We start from the raw sequence: 14,032 nt of genomic DNA, 5'->3' as shown, positions 1-14,032 counted from the left end.
AAAATATGGCCACAGCTAGAACTTTCAGAACCTTGTAGGTTGGTTTAAAGAGCTGTAGTGAGCCCTGGGCAGTTTTCTCAGTGGTTAGAGCATCAGCCCTTGGACCAAAGATTCATGGGTTCTATTCCCGGTGAAGGGCACATACCTTGATCGCAGGTTTGATCCCCAGCCCCAACCAGGGTCATACAGGAGGCAAACAATCAATGTGTTTCTCTCACATTGATGTTTTTCTCTCCCTTTTCTCCCTTCCTTCCTTCCACTCTATCTAAAAAATCAATGGATAAATATCTTTAGATGAGAATTAACAAAAACAAACAAACAAACAAACAAAAAGCAGTAGTGAGTCAATAAAGTGTTCTAAGCAGAAGAATACCAAGAGTGATTTCTTTTGTAAAAGAACATTTGGCTTATCTCACAAGAATGGGAGGAGGTTAAAAGAGGAAGCACATTGATTGGTCTGTTAGCAAGCTATTGCAGGATGTTTGTATTAGTCCATGTGAGAGGTAATAGTTGTCATACAGATTGAGAGAAATGTATAAACTAATATTTTTAAAATTAAAATAAATAGAAATAACTATCTTTTCTAATCACAGACATTTTTGAGCAAATAATTGTCATTTCTTATCTCTACTATTTAACCATCCAAAACCTATAACCCAGATTATATATATTCTGCAGGAAATGCTTTCACTATAATCATTAATGATATTAAACTTGTCACAAACAATAAATACTTTGTCTTAACTTATGTCTTGCTAACATTTGGCACATTTGATTATCTCATGTTCTTTTCAGCATGCAAGTCCTTTCATTTTTGTAACAAAACTCTGAATTCACATATTTTTCTGATTATGTGTGTGCATTCTCCTTCATGAGCCTTGATTTTCATCCAACCCTGTAAGTCACTATGTTCAAGAGTAAAATAAAATTTGGCATTTTTATTTGTCTTTGTTAATGCTTACTCTGAGCTAGCTCAACAGAACCGTAGCCTGCAGTCAGCCCTCCATTCTGAAATTTTAGATCCATATTTCCATTTGGTTACCGGAGACAGGTAATTCTCGGCATATAATAGACAAAATTTTCTATAGAACCTTTCCAAAACAAAGAACTTAAATTGCTAGGAAATATCCTAAAAATATTATTTAAAACAATAAAGTATTTTTTTTTTTAAACTACCAGGCCAAATTTATGCAAAAGCAGTACAAGGAGGCTACTTTTGCCCCCAGGGCATTTGCTGACATAGGCAAATTTGAGCTTCAGTTTTGAGGGCATCTCCTGGCAAGGGGTACAAAACCCCAAACCCTTCCCCTAAGAAGTTGGAACTCAAAGGACTATATCCATAAGGTAAGAGAAAAGCAAAAGTAAACCTATTCCCATTTATACTCCCAAATAAGTGCAAAGAACATTGCCTTTGAAGTGAGCATGGTAGGGGTGATGTGGGAAGCTCGACTTTTATAACTCAAATTCTTGTCACTTAGGCAAGTAAAGCAAAATCTTAAGCTATGAACTTAGATTAATGAAATTCTAGACATTCATGCCAGTTGTTGCCTGTGGACACAAACCTTTCTAGAGGATGAAACCATCATCTAAGGCTTCAAAGTAGTCCATAAATATTTTTTAAAGAGCAATGAGTATCATACAATTAAAACTAACAAAAATATAAAGAAACAAGTTACTCTGAGAGAAAAACATCCTTAAAACTGTAATTGGAAATACCAGCTGGTATAAAATAATTACTTTGTTTAAAGAAATAAAAGAGAAGCATTACTATATTTGCTTGTAAGGGGAAAGTATTTTTTAAAAAGTGGCAAAACAGGTATACAAAAGATCTATACAAAATATTTATAAGTGAAAATTACATTATTTTAACTAAAAACACAATAAATGAGTTTAGCCTATTAAGCATATGTTAAATAAAGAACTGATGAACTGAATTAGCTCAGAAAAATTTATAATGTAATGCAGAAACTCTAAAACATTGAAAATTTAGAAGAGAGGTTAAGAGACATAGAAGACAATGAATAATATCCTCAAATGAGGATAAAAAGAAAAGAACACATATTATTTGAAGAGTTAATGATGAGAAGTTTTCAAAAATCACCTAGATGAAACACCCAATTTAAATCAACAGATTTAAGAAGCCCAGAAAAGCCATGGCCAGTTCAGCTCATTGGTTGGAGCGTCGACCTGTGGACCAGAGAGTCCCGGGTTCAGTTCCCACTAGGGGCAAGTACCAAAAAAAAAAAAAAAAAAAACATCCCAGAAAAATATCAAAATATAAGTAGAATAAATCCCCATACCTGAAAACATAATAAAACCGTAGAGTATCATAGACAAAGAGATTTTAAAAGTAGCTGGTGGAAAAAGGACATACACTTTAAAGTGAAACTTTGAGCTTACTCCTATAACAGAAACAATCATCTGAAAACAGTGGAATAATATACTGATGTGCTGAAAGAAAAGAACCTATAATCCATTGTACAAGAAAAATATCCTTTACAAATGAGGTTAAAATTTTTTTTAGAAAATCAAGATTAGAAAGTTCACTAAAGATAAGTCTGAATTATATGCTTTAGGCAAAAGAAGTAATCACAGATTTTGAAGGAATAATCAAAGAAGAAATTAAGGGCAAATAAGCTTGTATATATCCCAGTAGTTCTAAATAAAAGTGCAGGTATAAAATTATAGTAATGTCCAATAGTTTTTAATAAAGCAAGAGAGAATTAAATTCATGGCTCAGTAACAAATGTTGGAATGGGAAGAAAAGGAGCAAAGTGTTCTAAGATTCTTATTTTGCCTAGGAGAATTGTAGAGGTATTAAAATATTTTTAGATAACTTAAAATGTATGTTGCATGCTTTTGGATAATCAATAAAATAACATAAATAGAGTAATTAAATTTCTAACAGTAGCAGGGAAAAGGTTGGAATAAAATGTAATCCATCAATATAAAAGAAGACAATGAGCCCTGGCTGGTTTCGCTCAGTGATTAGAGCATCAGCCCACAGACCAATGAATCCCAGGTTTGATTCTGGCCAAGGGCACATACCTCGGTTGTGGTTCATCCTTGGCTCTGGTCGGGCTTGTGCAGGAGGCAACTAGACAATGTGTCCCTCTCATGTCAATATTTCTCTTTCTCTCTCCCTCTCTCTTCCTCCCTCCCACTCTATCTGTAGATAAATAGAAAAATATCCTTGGGTGAGGATTAAAAAAAAAAATCAAAGAAAATAATAACACAAAACAAATAGAAAGCCTAAAATAAGATGGTACATTTGTACCCAAATAATACCAGTAGCTATCGTAAATGTAATGAATAAAGTGCTAAGTGTTCTGAGTAAAATAAAAAGACCATAAGACATTCCTGCAAAAATAAAATATAACCATATGCTGTTAAAAAGAAATGCTTGTAAAATACAAGGATACTGAAAGCAAAAAAAAAAAAAAGGAAAAGACTTAACATTCAATAACTAAATGAATGCCTGGGTTACTACATTAATATGAGGCAAAATTGAGCTTAAATAGAAAATAACAGAAATAAAGGAGATTATAATCATAAAAGCTTCAATTTTTTAATATCATAAAGCAATTTTAGCCCTGGCCGGTTTGGCTCAGCGGTTAGAGCGTCGGCCTGCGGTCCAGAGAGACCCGGATTCGGTTCCCGCTAAGGGCACGTACCTCGGTTGCAGTTTGTTCCGGCCCTGGTTGGTCGTGCGGGTGGCAGCCACTCGATGTGTCCCTTCACGTCGATGTTTCTCTCTCACTCTCTTCCTCTCTCTCCCTCCCGCTCTATCTGAACAAAAAATGGAAAAATGTTCTCGGGTGAGGATAAAAAAAATAAATAAATAAAGTCGAGGTTCCGGGTAAAAAAAAAAAAAAAAAGAAACATAAAGCAATTTTAAATGTATATGTACTTAATAGCATAGACTCATACATATAAAGCAAACAGAAGACAGAACTACAAGAAAGAATTTTCAAAAAAACTACTGCTCTTCTAAATTAATCCAAATAGAATAAGTAGACAAAACCCCCAAACAACCAATAAACAATTATATAGGTGATTTGGACAACTCAGCTATCAAACTTGATGGGATATATCCACATCTCAACTCTGAACTGCAGAATACTCCTTTGAAGGACACACAGAACAAGCCATCATTTGTGGTCCCACTGATATTGCCTTAGTTAAGAATGTTACTGATGGCATTGCTGTTTTCTCTATAACTAAACTCTTCCCTTTGAGATTCATGCTCCTCTTATCTGCAACACAATTCTTTCTAAAAGATTGGTTTAATCGTATAACATTAAAATGTCTTTAAAGGCCTTCAATACCAATAGGATAACATCCTAATTTTCTAACATGACATTTGAGGATCCTTGAATAGAGTCTCTGCCCTTCTTTCCATCTTATTTCCTTTGAAGCCTTGACACGCCTTTATGCGCCACCTATGCTAACTCATTTATATTTCTCTGGATACCACCCCCTCTCTGTATCTTCTCTACCATTGCATGTACTAATCCCCCTACCTGGAATGTCTTCTCTTGCTTATTGACCTGATCACTTTCTGTATATGCTGGAAGACACTGCTCCAGTATCACCTTCCTTGAGATGCTTTGCCAGGTCAGTCCTCCTAAGTGTTACTCACTTCTTTAGTTTCAACCTTGGAATAGTTTATTGTACTTCAGTTTTGCAAATTAGCTGTTTATAAGTCTGCCTGTTGTATTAAACCATAAACTTAGAGGCAGATAGGTATTTTTTCTAATAATTTTAAAAATTCTTAGCAGTTATATAGGAAGAGTTAAAAATATTAAATTCATGACTAACTAGGATTAGAATGTATTTGTTGAAAGAATCAAGAAGTGTTAGTTACCAGATTGGCAGCGAGAAGGGCAACAGTATAGAAGTATATGGAATAACACAAAAAGAATATCGGATGGGGCACATTTGGTATGCTAGTCCTAAAACCTCTTAGCATCTTGATGGAAGGGAAACCAGGTAGAGCTGTATAATTTCTGTACTGCACAACTCAAGAGGTTGCCATAAATATCCAATCAACGCCATAATTGTGTATGAGGGACTCATACAATTTCCTTGATTAAATGAAGCCCATCATTAGCATCCAGGAAATAATTGTCATTAATTATGACCATTTGGAGTCATTAAGAAAAGGACTATATTTTGACTACTCTAAGTAATGAGAGAAGTATGTAACACCTTTTAGAAATCTTTCTATCAAAAACAAATAGATTAGGTAACAAGTATAGCAAGTTTTAATTATATAGAAATAAAATTACAATTGAGACAAATAAATGAACCTATTGGATACACATCCACCTGTAGTATAATGTTTGAAGTTTGCTTAAGTTTTACACATGATACTATAACTGGCAGTCAAATCAGTTCTGACCAAATAATTTAGAAAATAAATTTATAGTCAGCCGGTGTGGCTCAGTGGTTGAGTGTTAAACCATGCACCAAGAGGTCACTGGTTGGATTCCCAGTTAGGGCACATGCCCACGTTGTGGGCCAAATGCCTAGTGGGGGACATGCAGGAGGTGGCCAATGGATGATCTCTCTCATGGATGTTTCTATCTCTCTCCCTCTTACTTCCTCTATCCCTCTAAAATCAATAAAGGAAAAAAAAATTTTTTTCAAAGAAAAGAAATTTATATACTTGTGTTAACTGTTTTATTAAATAATGGGTACCCAAAGCCCGAGGACTGAGCCTCACATGGAAATACTTAGAATTCACCAATGTCTTTATCAGCTTCAAGGTTTCATGCTAGTTTCGTGACTCTGCATTTCATACATAGAATATAAGATGATTGTTGACAGTATAAACCAAACAATCATGACAATCTTTTCTGGGAAGCAGCTAGAAAAAAATACTAAACTCCTAGTTTCACCTGCGAATGCTTTTTTAAAGCCAAGAGTATCCTTCACTGCCCACACTCAGTAAATAGTTCCCCACCCCCAGCTGAAACTCCTGGGCCTGAATATGACGCCTCCCACTGCTGATACTCCTTCCCTGTTGCTGGATGTAAAAATAGCTCCTCACAATCCGAACAGCCATTGCTTATTGCAACATACATATTTTACCTGTTTAACATCTCTTTCCTGCAGATCCTCCTGCTGTGGAACCAGCATTTTTGGAAATCCGGCAAGGACAAGAACGAAGTGTCACCATGAGCTGCCGGGTTCTGAGGGCCTATCCCATACGGGTTCTGACCTATGAGTGGCGCTTGGGCAACAAATTATTACGGACGGGTCAGTTTGACTCTCAAGAATACACAGAGTACCCGGTGAAGAGTCTTTCCAATGAAAACTATGGGGTTTATAACTGTAGCATCATAAATGAAGCTGGAGCTGGGAGATGCAGCTTTCTTGTTACAGGTACGATTACAAATATTTTGCTCATATAAATACATATATTTTACATCAAGGGACTTTAGGCTTCTGCCAATATAAGAATGAAAACATTTTGCAAATTTATGGAGCACACTATGAGCAACTCAACTATTTTAGTTACAACACTATTCATTTGTTTTCAAGGCAAATCTATTTTAGTAGTTAATATAGTTTGTTTACATGTCTATAAAACTTGTATGCATATATGCATAACCAATGGACATAGACAACAATGCTAGGGGGGTGGGGGTTGAGGGTAGGGGGCGAGATGGGGAGAAGGGGCTCTAGGGGGGGAAAGGAGAAACATGTAACAAAAGCTCAGCGGTTAGAGCATCGGTCTGCGGTCCAGAAAGGCCCGGGCTTGGTTCCCGCTAAGGGCATGTGCCTCGGTTTTGTCCCCGGCCCTGGCTGGGTCGTGCGGGTGGCAACCGCTCCATGTGTCCCTTTCAGTCGATGTTTCTCTCTCTCTCTCCCTCCCACTCTATCTGAACAAAATATCAAAAAATAAATTAATTAATTAATTAATCAATTAATAAAAATTGGAGGAAAAAATAACATAAAATAAAATAAAATAAATTGGAAGTTTATGTGAATTCAGGTATAGTTAGTAATGAGGTTAGTTAACCAGCTTTATTTAGATCAAATTACATATGTTAATTAATACATATTTTATTCTGTTAGTCTAAAATCCCTTGAGTACCAATACCTGCTTTGATTTCTTAATAGTAGAAAGAGTGATTTCTTTTTAATTTTTTTTCTTTCTTTATTACCTCTTTATGTGTGGTGAATCTCTCTTTTGTTTTTGGCTTACTGTAAATTTACAAATATTCAAAGGGAAAGTAGTAAAGTTGTATTGTGTATAATGAGAGAGAAATATTAATACTTTTTATTATTATCTTTAAATGTATTAAAAGAAATAACAAGTCTGTGTTAAATCTCAGGTACTTATTTAAATTATTTTCGCAATCTATATGCTAGAATAAATTTGTGGGATTTTTGTTTGTTTGTTTGTTTGTTAGTTTTTTAATCCTTACCCAAAGATATGTTTTTATTGATTTTAAAGAGAGAGGAAGGGGGAGAGAGAGAGAGAGAGAAAGAGAGAGAGAAACATGGATATGAGAGAGAAACATTTATTGTTTGCCTCCTGTATACATCCTGACCGGGGATGGAACCTGCAAACCTAGGTAAGTGCCCTGACAGGAAGTGAACATATAACATTTGTTTGGTGTACAGGCTGACACTCCAACCAACTGAGCCAGCTGGCAAAGGTAAATTTGTGTTGTTTTTGAGGTAGGGTTGAGGCATACACTAAAAGAATTCACTCCTTTGTATTACCATTTTGTTCTAGTTAAATTAATTTATAATTGTTGGACTGTTTATGCTAGTAAAAGAAGAAACTGAACATTGTATATAATCTAAAAAGCAGTTGTAATAATTATGATCTAAATTTTTTCAGAGTTCACTAAAATATTTTCATTGATAATATAGATTCTTATTAATAAGATCATATATGAGAAATATTTGGCAATTAATTGCTTTGAGACATTTTTTTGCTTCCTGAAATGAACTGTTTGTTAGATAAATATAGAATGTCCCATATTGTTTGTTGATTTATTAATGGTAGCCATTCTGGCAGATGTAAGGTGATACCTCATAGTTTTAATTTGCATTTTTCTGATGATTAGTGATGTTCAACATTTTTTCATATCTCTTGGTCATCTGTATGTCCTCTTTGGAGAAGTGTCTATTCAGATTCTGTGTCCATTTTTTAAATTGACTTGTCTTCGATTTGTTGAGTTGCATGGGTTTTTTATATATTTTGGAAATTAACCCCTTATCAGCTGTATCATTGGTGAATATGTTCTCCCATAGAGTGGGTTTCCTTTTCTTTTTGAGGATGGTTTCTTTGGTTGTACAGAAACATTTTAGTTTGATGTAGTCCCATCTGTTTATTTTTTCCTTTAATTCTCTTGCACTAGGATATGTATCAGTGAAAATTCTGCTATGTAAGATGTCTGAGATTTTACTGCCTCTGTTTTTTCCTGGGATTTTAATGGTTTCACAACATGTATTTAAGTCTTTCATCCATTTACACACAAGTTTATTCTTGTGTATGGTGTAAATTGGTCTAGTTTCTTTTTCTTTCTTTCTTTTTTTTTTTGCATGTACCTGTCCTATTTTCCTTACATCATTTATTGAAAATAAATAATGTCATTACCCCACTCTATGCGCTTGTCTCCTCTGTCAAATATTAATTAACCATAATGGCATTGACCAATTTCTGGGTTCTCTGTTTTGTTCCATTGATCTATATGCCTGTTCTTGTGCCAATACCAGGTTGTTTTTATTACAATAGCTTTGTAATATAGTTTTATATCTGGTATTGTAATCCCTCAACTTTGTTCTTCTTTCTCAAGATTGCTGCAGCTATTCAGGGTCTTTTTTGGTTTCATATAAATTTTTGGAATATTTGTTCTAGATCTGTGAAATATGCTGATAGCATTTTAATAGGGATTGCATTGAATCTACAAATTGCTTTGGGTAGTATGGACATTTTAATGATGTTAATTCTTCATATCCATTAACACACTATATGCTTCCACTTGTTTGTAGCTTCCTCTATTTCTTTTTTCAATGTACCAAAGTTTTCTGAGTGCAGTTATTCTCTCTCCCTGGTTTAGTTGATTCCTAATTATCTTTTTTTTGTTGTTGTTGTAATAGTAAATGGGATTTTTAAGTTTATTTTTCTGTTAATTAATTATTGTTGTATAAAATGCCTTCAATTTCTGTGTGTTAATTTTGTATACTGCTACTTTGTTGAATTTATTTATTAAATCTAGTAGTTTTTTGGTGGAGTCTTTAGGGTTTTCTGTGTACAACATCATGTCATCTTTGAATAATGACAGTTTTACTTCCTCCTTTCTAATTTCAATGCCTTTGATTTTTTTCTTCTTGTCTAATTGCTGTGGCTAAAACTTCCAGTACTATATTGAATAAGAGTGGTGAAGCAGACAACCCTGTGTTGTTCCTGATCTTCAAGGAACTACTTTCAATTTTTGCTCGTTAAGTATGATATTGGCCATAGTTTTGTCATATATGACCTTTACTTTGTTGAAGTACATTCCCTGCATTCCTATTTTTCTGAGATTTTTAATAAAAAATGGTGCTGAGTTTTGTCAAATACTTTTTCTGTATCTATTGATATGATCACATGATTTTTATCCATTTTTTTTTATGTGGTGTATCACATTTATTGAATTGTTAATATTGCACTAACCTTACGTCTCTGGAATAAATCCCACTTGGTCATGGTGTATAATATTTTTTGCTGTATTGCTGGATTCGATTTGCTAGTATTTTGATGAATCTGGCTAAAAGTTCATCAATCTTGTTTGTTTTTGAAGAACCTGAAGAACCAGCTTTTGCTTTCATTGATCCTTTGTTTTGTTTTGTTTGTTTGTTTTAGTTTCTATGTCATTTATTTCCCCTAAGATCTTTAGTATTTCCTTCTTTCTGCTTCCTCTGGGCTTTTTTTGTTGTTGTTGTTCTCTTTCTGATTCTCTTAGTTGAAGGTTTAGGTCATTTATTTGAGCTTTTTCTTGTTTCTTGAGGTAGGCCTATATTGCTATAAAGTTCCCTCTCAGAACTGCTTTCACTGTATCCCATATATTTTGTGTTGTGTGTTCATTTTAGTTTATTTCAAGGAGATTTTTTATTTCTTCCTTGATCTCATTGGTAACCCTTTCATTGTTTAATAATCTACTATTATCCTCCATGTGTTTGAAACTTTTTACTGTAGTTTATTTCTATTTTTATGCCTTTGTGATCTGAGAAGATCCTTAATATTATTTCAGTCTTTTGAACTTACACATATTTGTTTTTTATCCTAATATGTGGTACTTCTGTGATAATGTTTCATGTGCACTTGAGAAGAATTTATAATTGGCAGCTTTGGGATGAAATGACCTGTAAATATCAATTAAATAAATCCATCTGATCTAGTGTGCCATTTAAGATTACTTTATCCTTGTTGATTTCTTATTTGGAAGATTTATCATGTGATGTCAGTGGGGTATTTAGTTTCTTCCTATGACTGCATTGCTATCTATTTTATCTCTCCCTTTAAGTCTTCCAAGAGTTATTAAATATATTTAAGTGCTCCAATTTTTGGTGCACATGGGTTTACCAAGTTTTTATACTCTTGTTGTAATGATCCATTTAGTATTATATAATGACCCACTTTGTCTCTTGTTATGGCCTTTGTTTTAAAGTCTATTTTGTGAGATATAAGTATTGTTAAACCTGCTTTTTTATTTTTTCATTTCTATTTGTTTGGAAAATATTTTTCCATCCTGTCACTTTCATCCTGTGTGGGTCTTTGTTCTGAGGTGGGTCTCTTGTAGATTGCATATATATAGGTAGATTTTCTTACCATTCAGTGACCCTGTGTCTTTTTATTGAAAAATTTAATCATTCACATGTATTAAAAGGTACTTATTTATTGTCATTTTTATTCTTTATACTTATGTTTCTATCTTTATATATTTCTTCTTCTTATATCAGTCCTTTCAACAATTATTACAATGGGAGGGTGATAATAAACTCCTTATGCCTTTTTTTTTTTTTGGTCTGAGAAGTTCTTTATTTCACCTTTAATTTTGAATGCCTTGCTGGATAGAACAGTCTTGGTTTCATATCCTTACCTTTCCTTATTTTATCACTCCATACAATTCCATTGTGGCCTATAGTGTTTCTGTTGAGAAATCAGGTGAAAGCCTTATGGGAGCTCCCTTGTTCATAACTGTCTGTTTCTTGCTGCCTTTAAGATTCTATCTTTATCTTTAATGTTTGCCACTTAATTATGTGTGTTTGTGTCAGTCTCTTTGTGTTAATTTGATTTGAACTCTCTGTATTTCTTGTGTGAATTTTTCTTTCACCAGGTTAGGGGTGTTTTCTGTTATTCTTTTATTTCTTCAAACATGTTCTTTATACTTTGCTCACTTTCTTCTCCCTATGGTATCCCTGTGATGCAGATGTTGTGCTGTTTCATATTGTCCCAAAATTCCCTTAAACTCTCCTCATGCTTTTTAAGTTTTTTATTATTATTATTATTATTTGTTTGTTTGTTTTTATTGTTGTTGCTCTAGTTGAGTTTTTTTTTTCTACTTTGTCTTGCAAATTGCTAATTTGATTCTCTGCTTATTTGAGCCTGCTTTTAGTTTCCTCCAGTGCATTCTTGATGTCAGATACAGTATTCTTCATTTCTTCATTTCTGACTTGTTCTCATTCATCTTCTCTCTGTCATTTTCATGTTGATGTACTCCCCACTGAGTTCCATGTAAGTTCCCATTAAGTTCCTTATTGTTCTCCCTACGTTCCTTGAACATCCTTATAACCTTAGAGTGAACTCTATGTCTGGTAAAATGCTTACCTTATTCTTATTTAGGACATTTTCTTGAGATTCTTCCTTTTCATTCATTTGAGAGTTGTTTCTTTATCTCCCCATTTTAGTTGTCTGTTTTTGTTTGTTTCTATGAATTAGCTATAACTGGTATGACTCCCCATCTTCATGGGATAGCCTTTTGTAGTAAATGTTCTGTGGGACCCAGTGGTGAAGTCTCCTTGAACTCCTGAGCTGGATGCTCTAGGAGTGACACTGTTGTTGGTTATTTGGGCTCTCTGGTTATAACTGGGTCTTGATTGTTGTCACATTCATGGTTGGGATCCCCTCTGAGGCTGGATAACTATGAGGCTCAACCTTGACCACGCCATGCTAGCTGTTATATAGATGCTTACAGGACAAATAAAACAAAACCAAAAAAATAGGAAACAAACATAAACTTACAACAGAACATGACAACAACACCAAAAACAACCATAAAAAAGAGAAATTGGGAAAAAGAAAAGAGAACAAGAATGATAAATTAAAAAGAAAAAAAAGAAAAATAATAATAAAAAATAAAAGTAATACTAGAAGAGAAAAAAGTAAGAAAAATATTCTGAAAGAAAAGAATGGAGAGAAAAAAAGTAAGAATAATGAGTAGGAAAAGGAAAATGGTAAAACAGAAAAAGAGGAAAAAGAAACAAATTATGAAAAGATAAAGGTAATCTTTATAAATGATATATATATATAAATTATGAAGAGAAAGATAAAATGAATGCAAGAAAAGAAAGAAGACTAAACTAAGTAAAGGAAAGAGGCAAATAAGAGATATTAAAGAAACAAGAGAGAAAAGAGAAAAATAATAACAACAATAATAATAATACCAAAGCAATAAAAAAAAAACTCTAAAAAAAACAACAGTTGACTTTGTCTTGGCAGATTTCAATGCTTGCCTGCTAGAAGTCCCCTTTGGATCATGCTCTTATGTTGTCTGAAGCTAACTGTTTTGTACACTGATTCGTGGCTTCCCTAGAGGTACCCTTGTGCTCGCCAAAGTTGAAGCTCTCCATGTTTGGCTCTCGGCATCCTGTTCCAAGCTTTAAGCCATCCACAGCTTGTTGCTGCCTCCACTGGGCTTGGCTGTCCATGGGAGGGGCCAGCTGAGCTCTTAAGCCATTTTTGTAGCAGCTCCTGGCCCTAAAGTGGGTCAGTAAACTTTCAGGGAAGATGGGTGATTTCAAAAACTATTTCCCTAACCTGGGCCAGGCAGAGTCCTTCTTAGCTGGTCAGTAGGGTCTGACAGAATCCAAGAATTTCTATCAGCTGTCCTGTAAGAGGGAAACACCAGACAGGTGCCCAGGAATGTGGGAGAAATGTCCCCACTGAAAAGCCAAACACTAGTACACTCTGAGACTGATATCTCCTCAGCAGGGGTAGAGATACAGAGGGGACGTTCTGGATTCCAGAGTGTGGGTACAACAGAATTATTTAGGGTGTGGCAAGCTATACTAGAGGGCCAGGTATTTGCCTTTTCCCAGGCTTCTGCTGTTTGGAGGGGCTTGTACCTTTCGGGAGAATTGGTAACTATGATAAAGGGCAGGGGAAATACTCAGCACAGGTATCCTGGCAGCCACCCCCACCAAGAATTTCCCCAGTTCCTTCCACCTCTGTCTCTCCTCAGGCAACTCCAGGCTGCACTGCTCTACCTCCACCGAAACCTAGGTGAGTGTCTGGGAATAAAAATCCTATGTGCTAGCCCTTTAAGCAATGTGGCTGTGTCTCTGGGTGACTCAGCTCCCTGGCTGATAAAAGCCCAGCCACAGGTTTCTGTGTGGACAGCTGTTCCTGGCTCTGGCTGCATGGGCTGGGGTGCCTGCCTGGCGTCTAGTCCTCTCTCCCCTCGGGGGAGCTCTCCTCACCCTTGGCCCACTCCTCCTGGAAGCGGGGGCAATGCGTCTTGTGACTCTGCCCTTCCTACCAGTCTCCAGGTGGTTTCTGCTGCTGTTGCTTATTTAAAACTTTTTTTTTCCAGCCTGTTTTCAGCTTGTATCTCAGGGTGAATATTCCCCAACTTAATTTTAATTCCAGTAAGATTCTGGGAGGAGATGGGAGAAGGATCCATCTCATCCACCGCCATCTTCCAGTCATTCTCTACTTTGATTCTTAAAGTGAACTATTAAAACAAAACCTAAAGTACCTAGGACAATATTACTTACATGGTGATATACCTGCTCATTTTTATCC

At 35.1% G+C, this 14,032-nt stretch overlaps 1 protein-coding gene across 2 annotated transcripts in view; it reads left to right on the top strand.

Moving 5' to 3' along the window:
• MDGA2 (MAM domain containing glycosylphosphatidylinositol anchor 2) overlaps window positions 1-14,032 on the top strand; it is a 925,908-nt gene that overhangs the window by 766,356 nt on the left and 145,520 nt on the right. For both annotated transcript variants that reach the window (XM_036269191.1, XM_036269200.1), the window contains one exon: window positions 6,121-6,390. In XM_036269191.1, the coding sequence (XP_036125084.1) occupies window positions 6,121-6,390 (270 nt within the window). The remainder of the gene's footprint in view (window positions 1-6,120; window positions 6,391-14,032) is intronic.

The sequence above is a fragment of the Molossus molossus genome, unplaced genomic scaffold, assembly GCF_014108415.1.
Source record: "Molossus molossus isolate mMolMol1 unplaced genomic scaffold, mMolMol1.p scaffold_m16_p_1, whole genome shotgun sequence".
Lineage (NCBI taxonomy): Eukaryota > Metazoa > Chordata > Mammalia > Chiroptera > Molossidae > Molossus > Molossus molossus.
The sequence above is the reverse complement of the archived record's forward strand: the minus strand, read 5'-3'. Positions and strand labels throughout refer to the sequence as shown.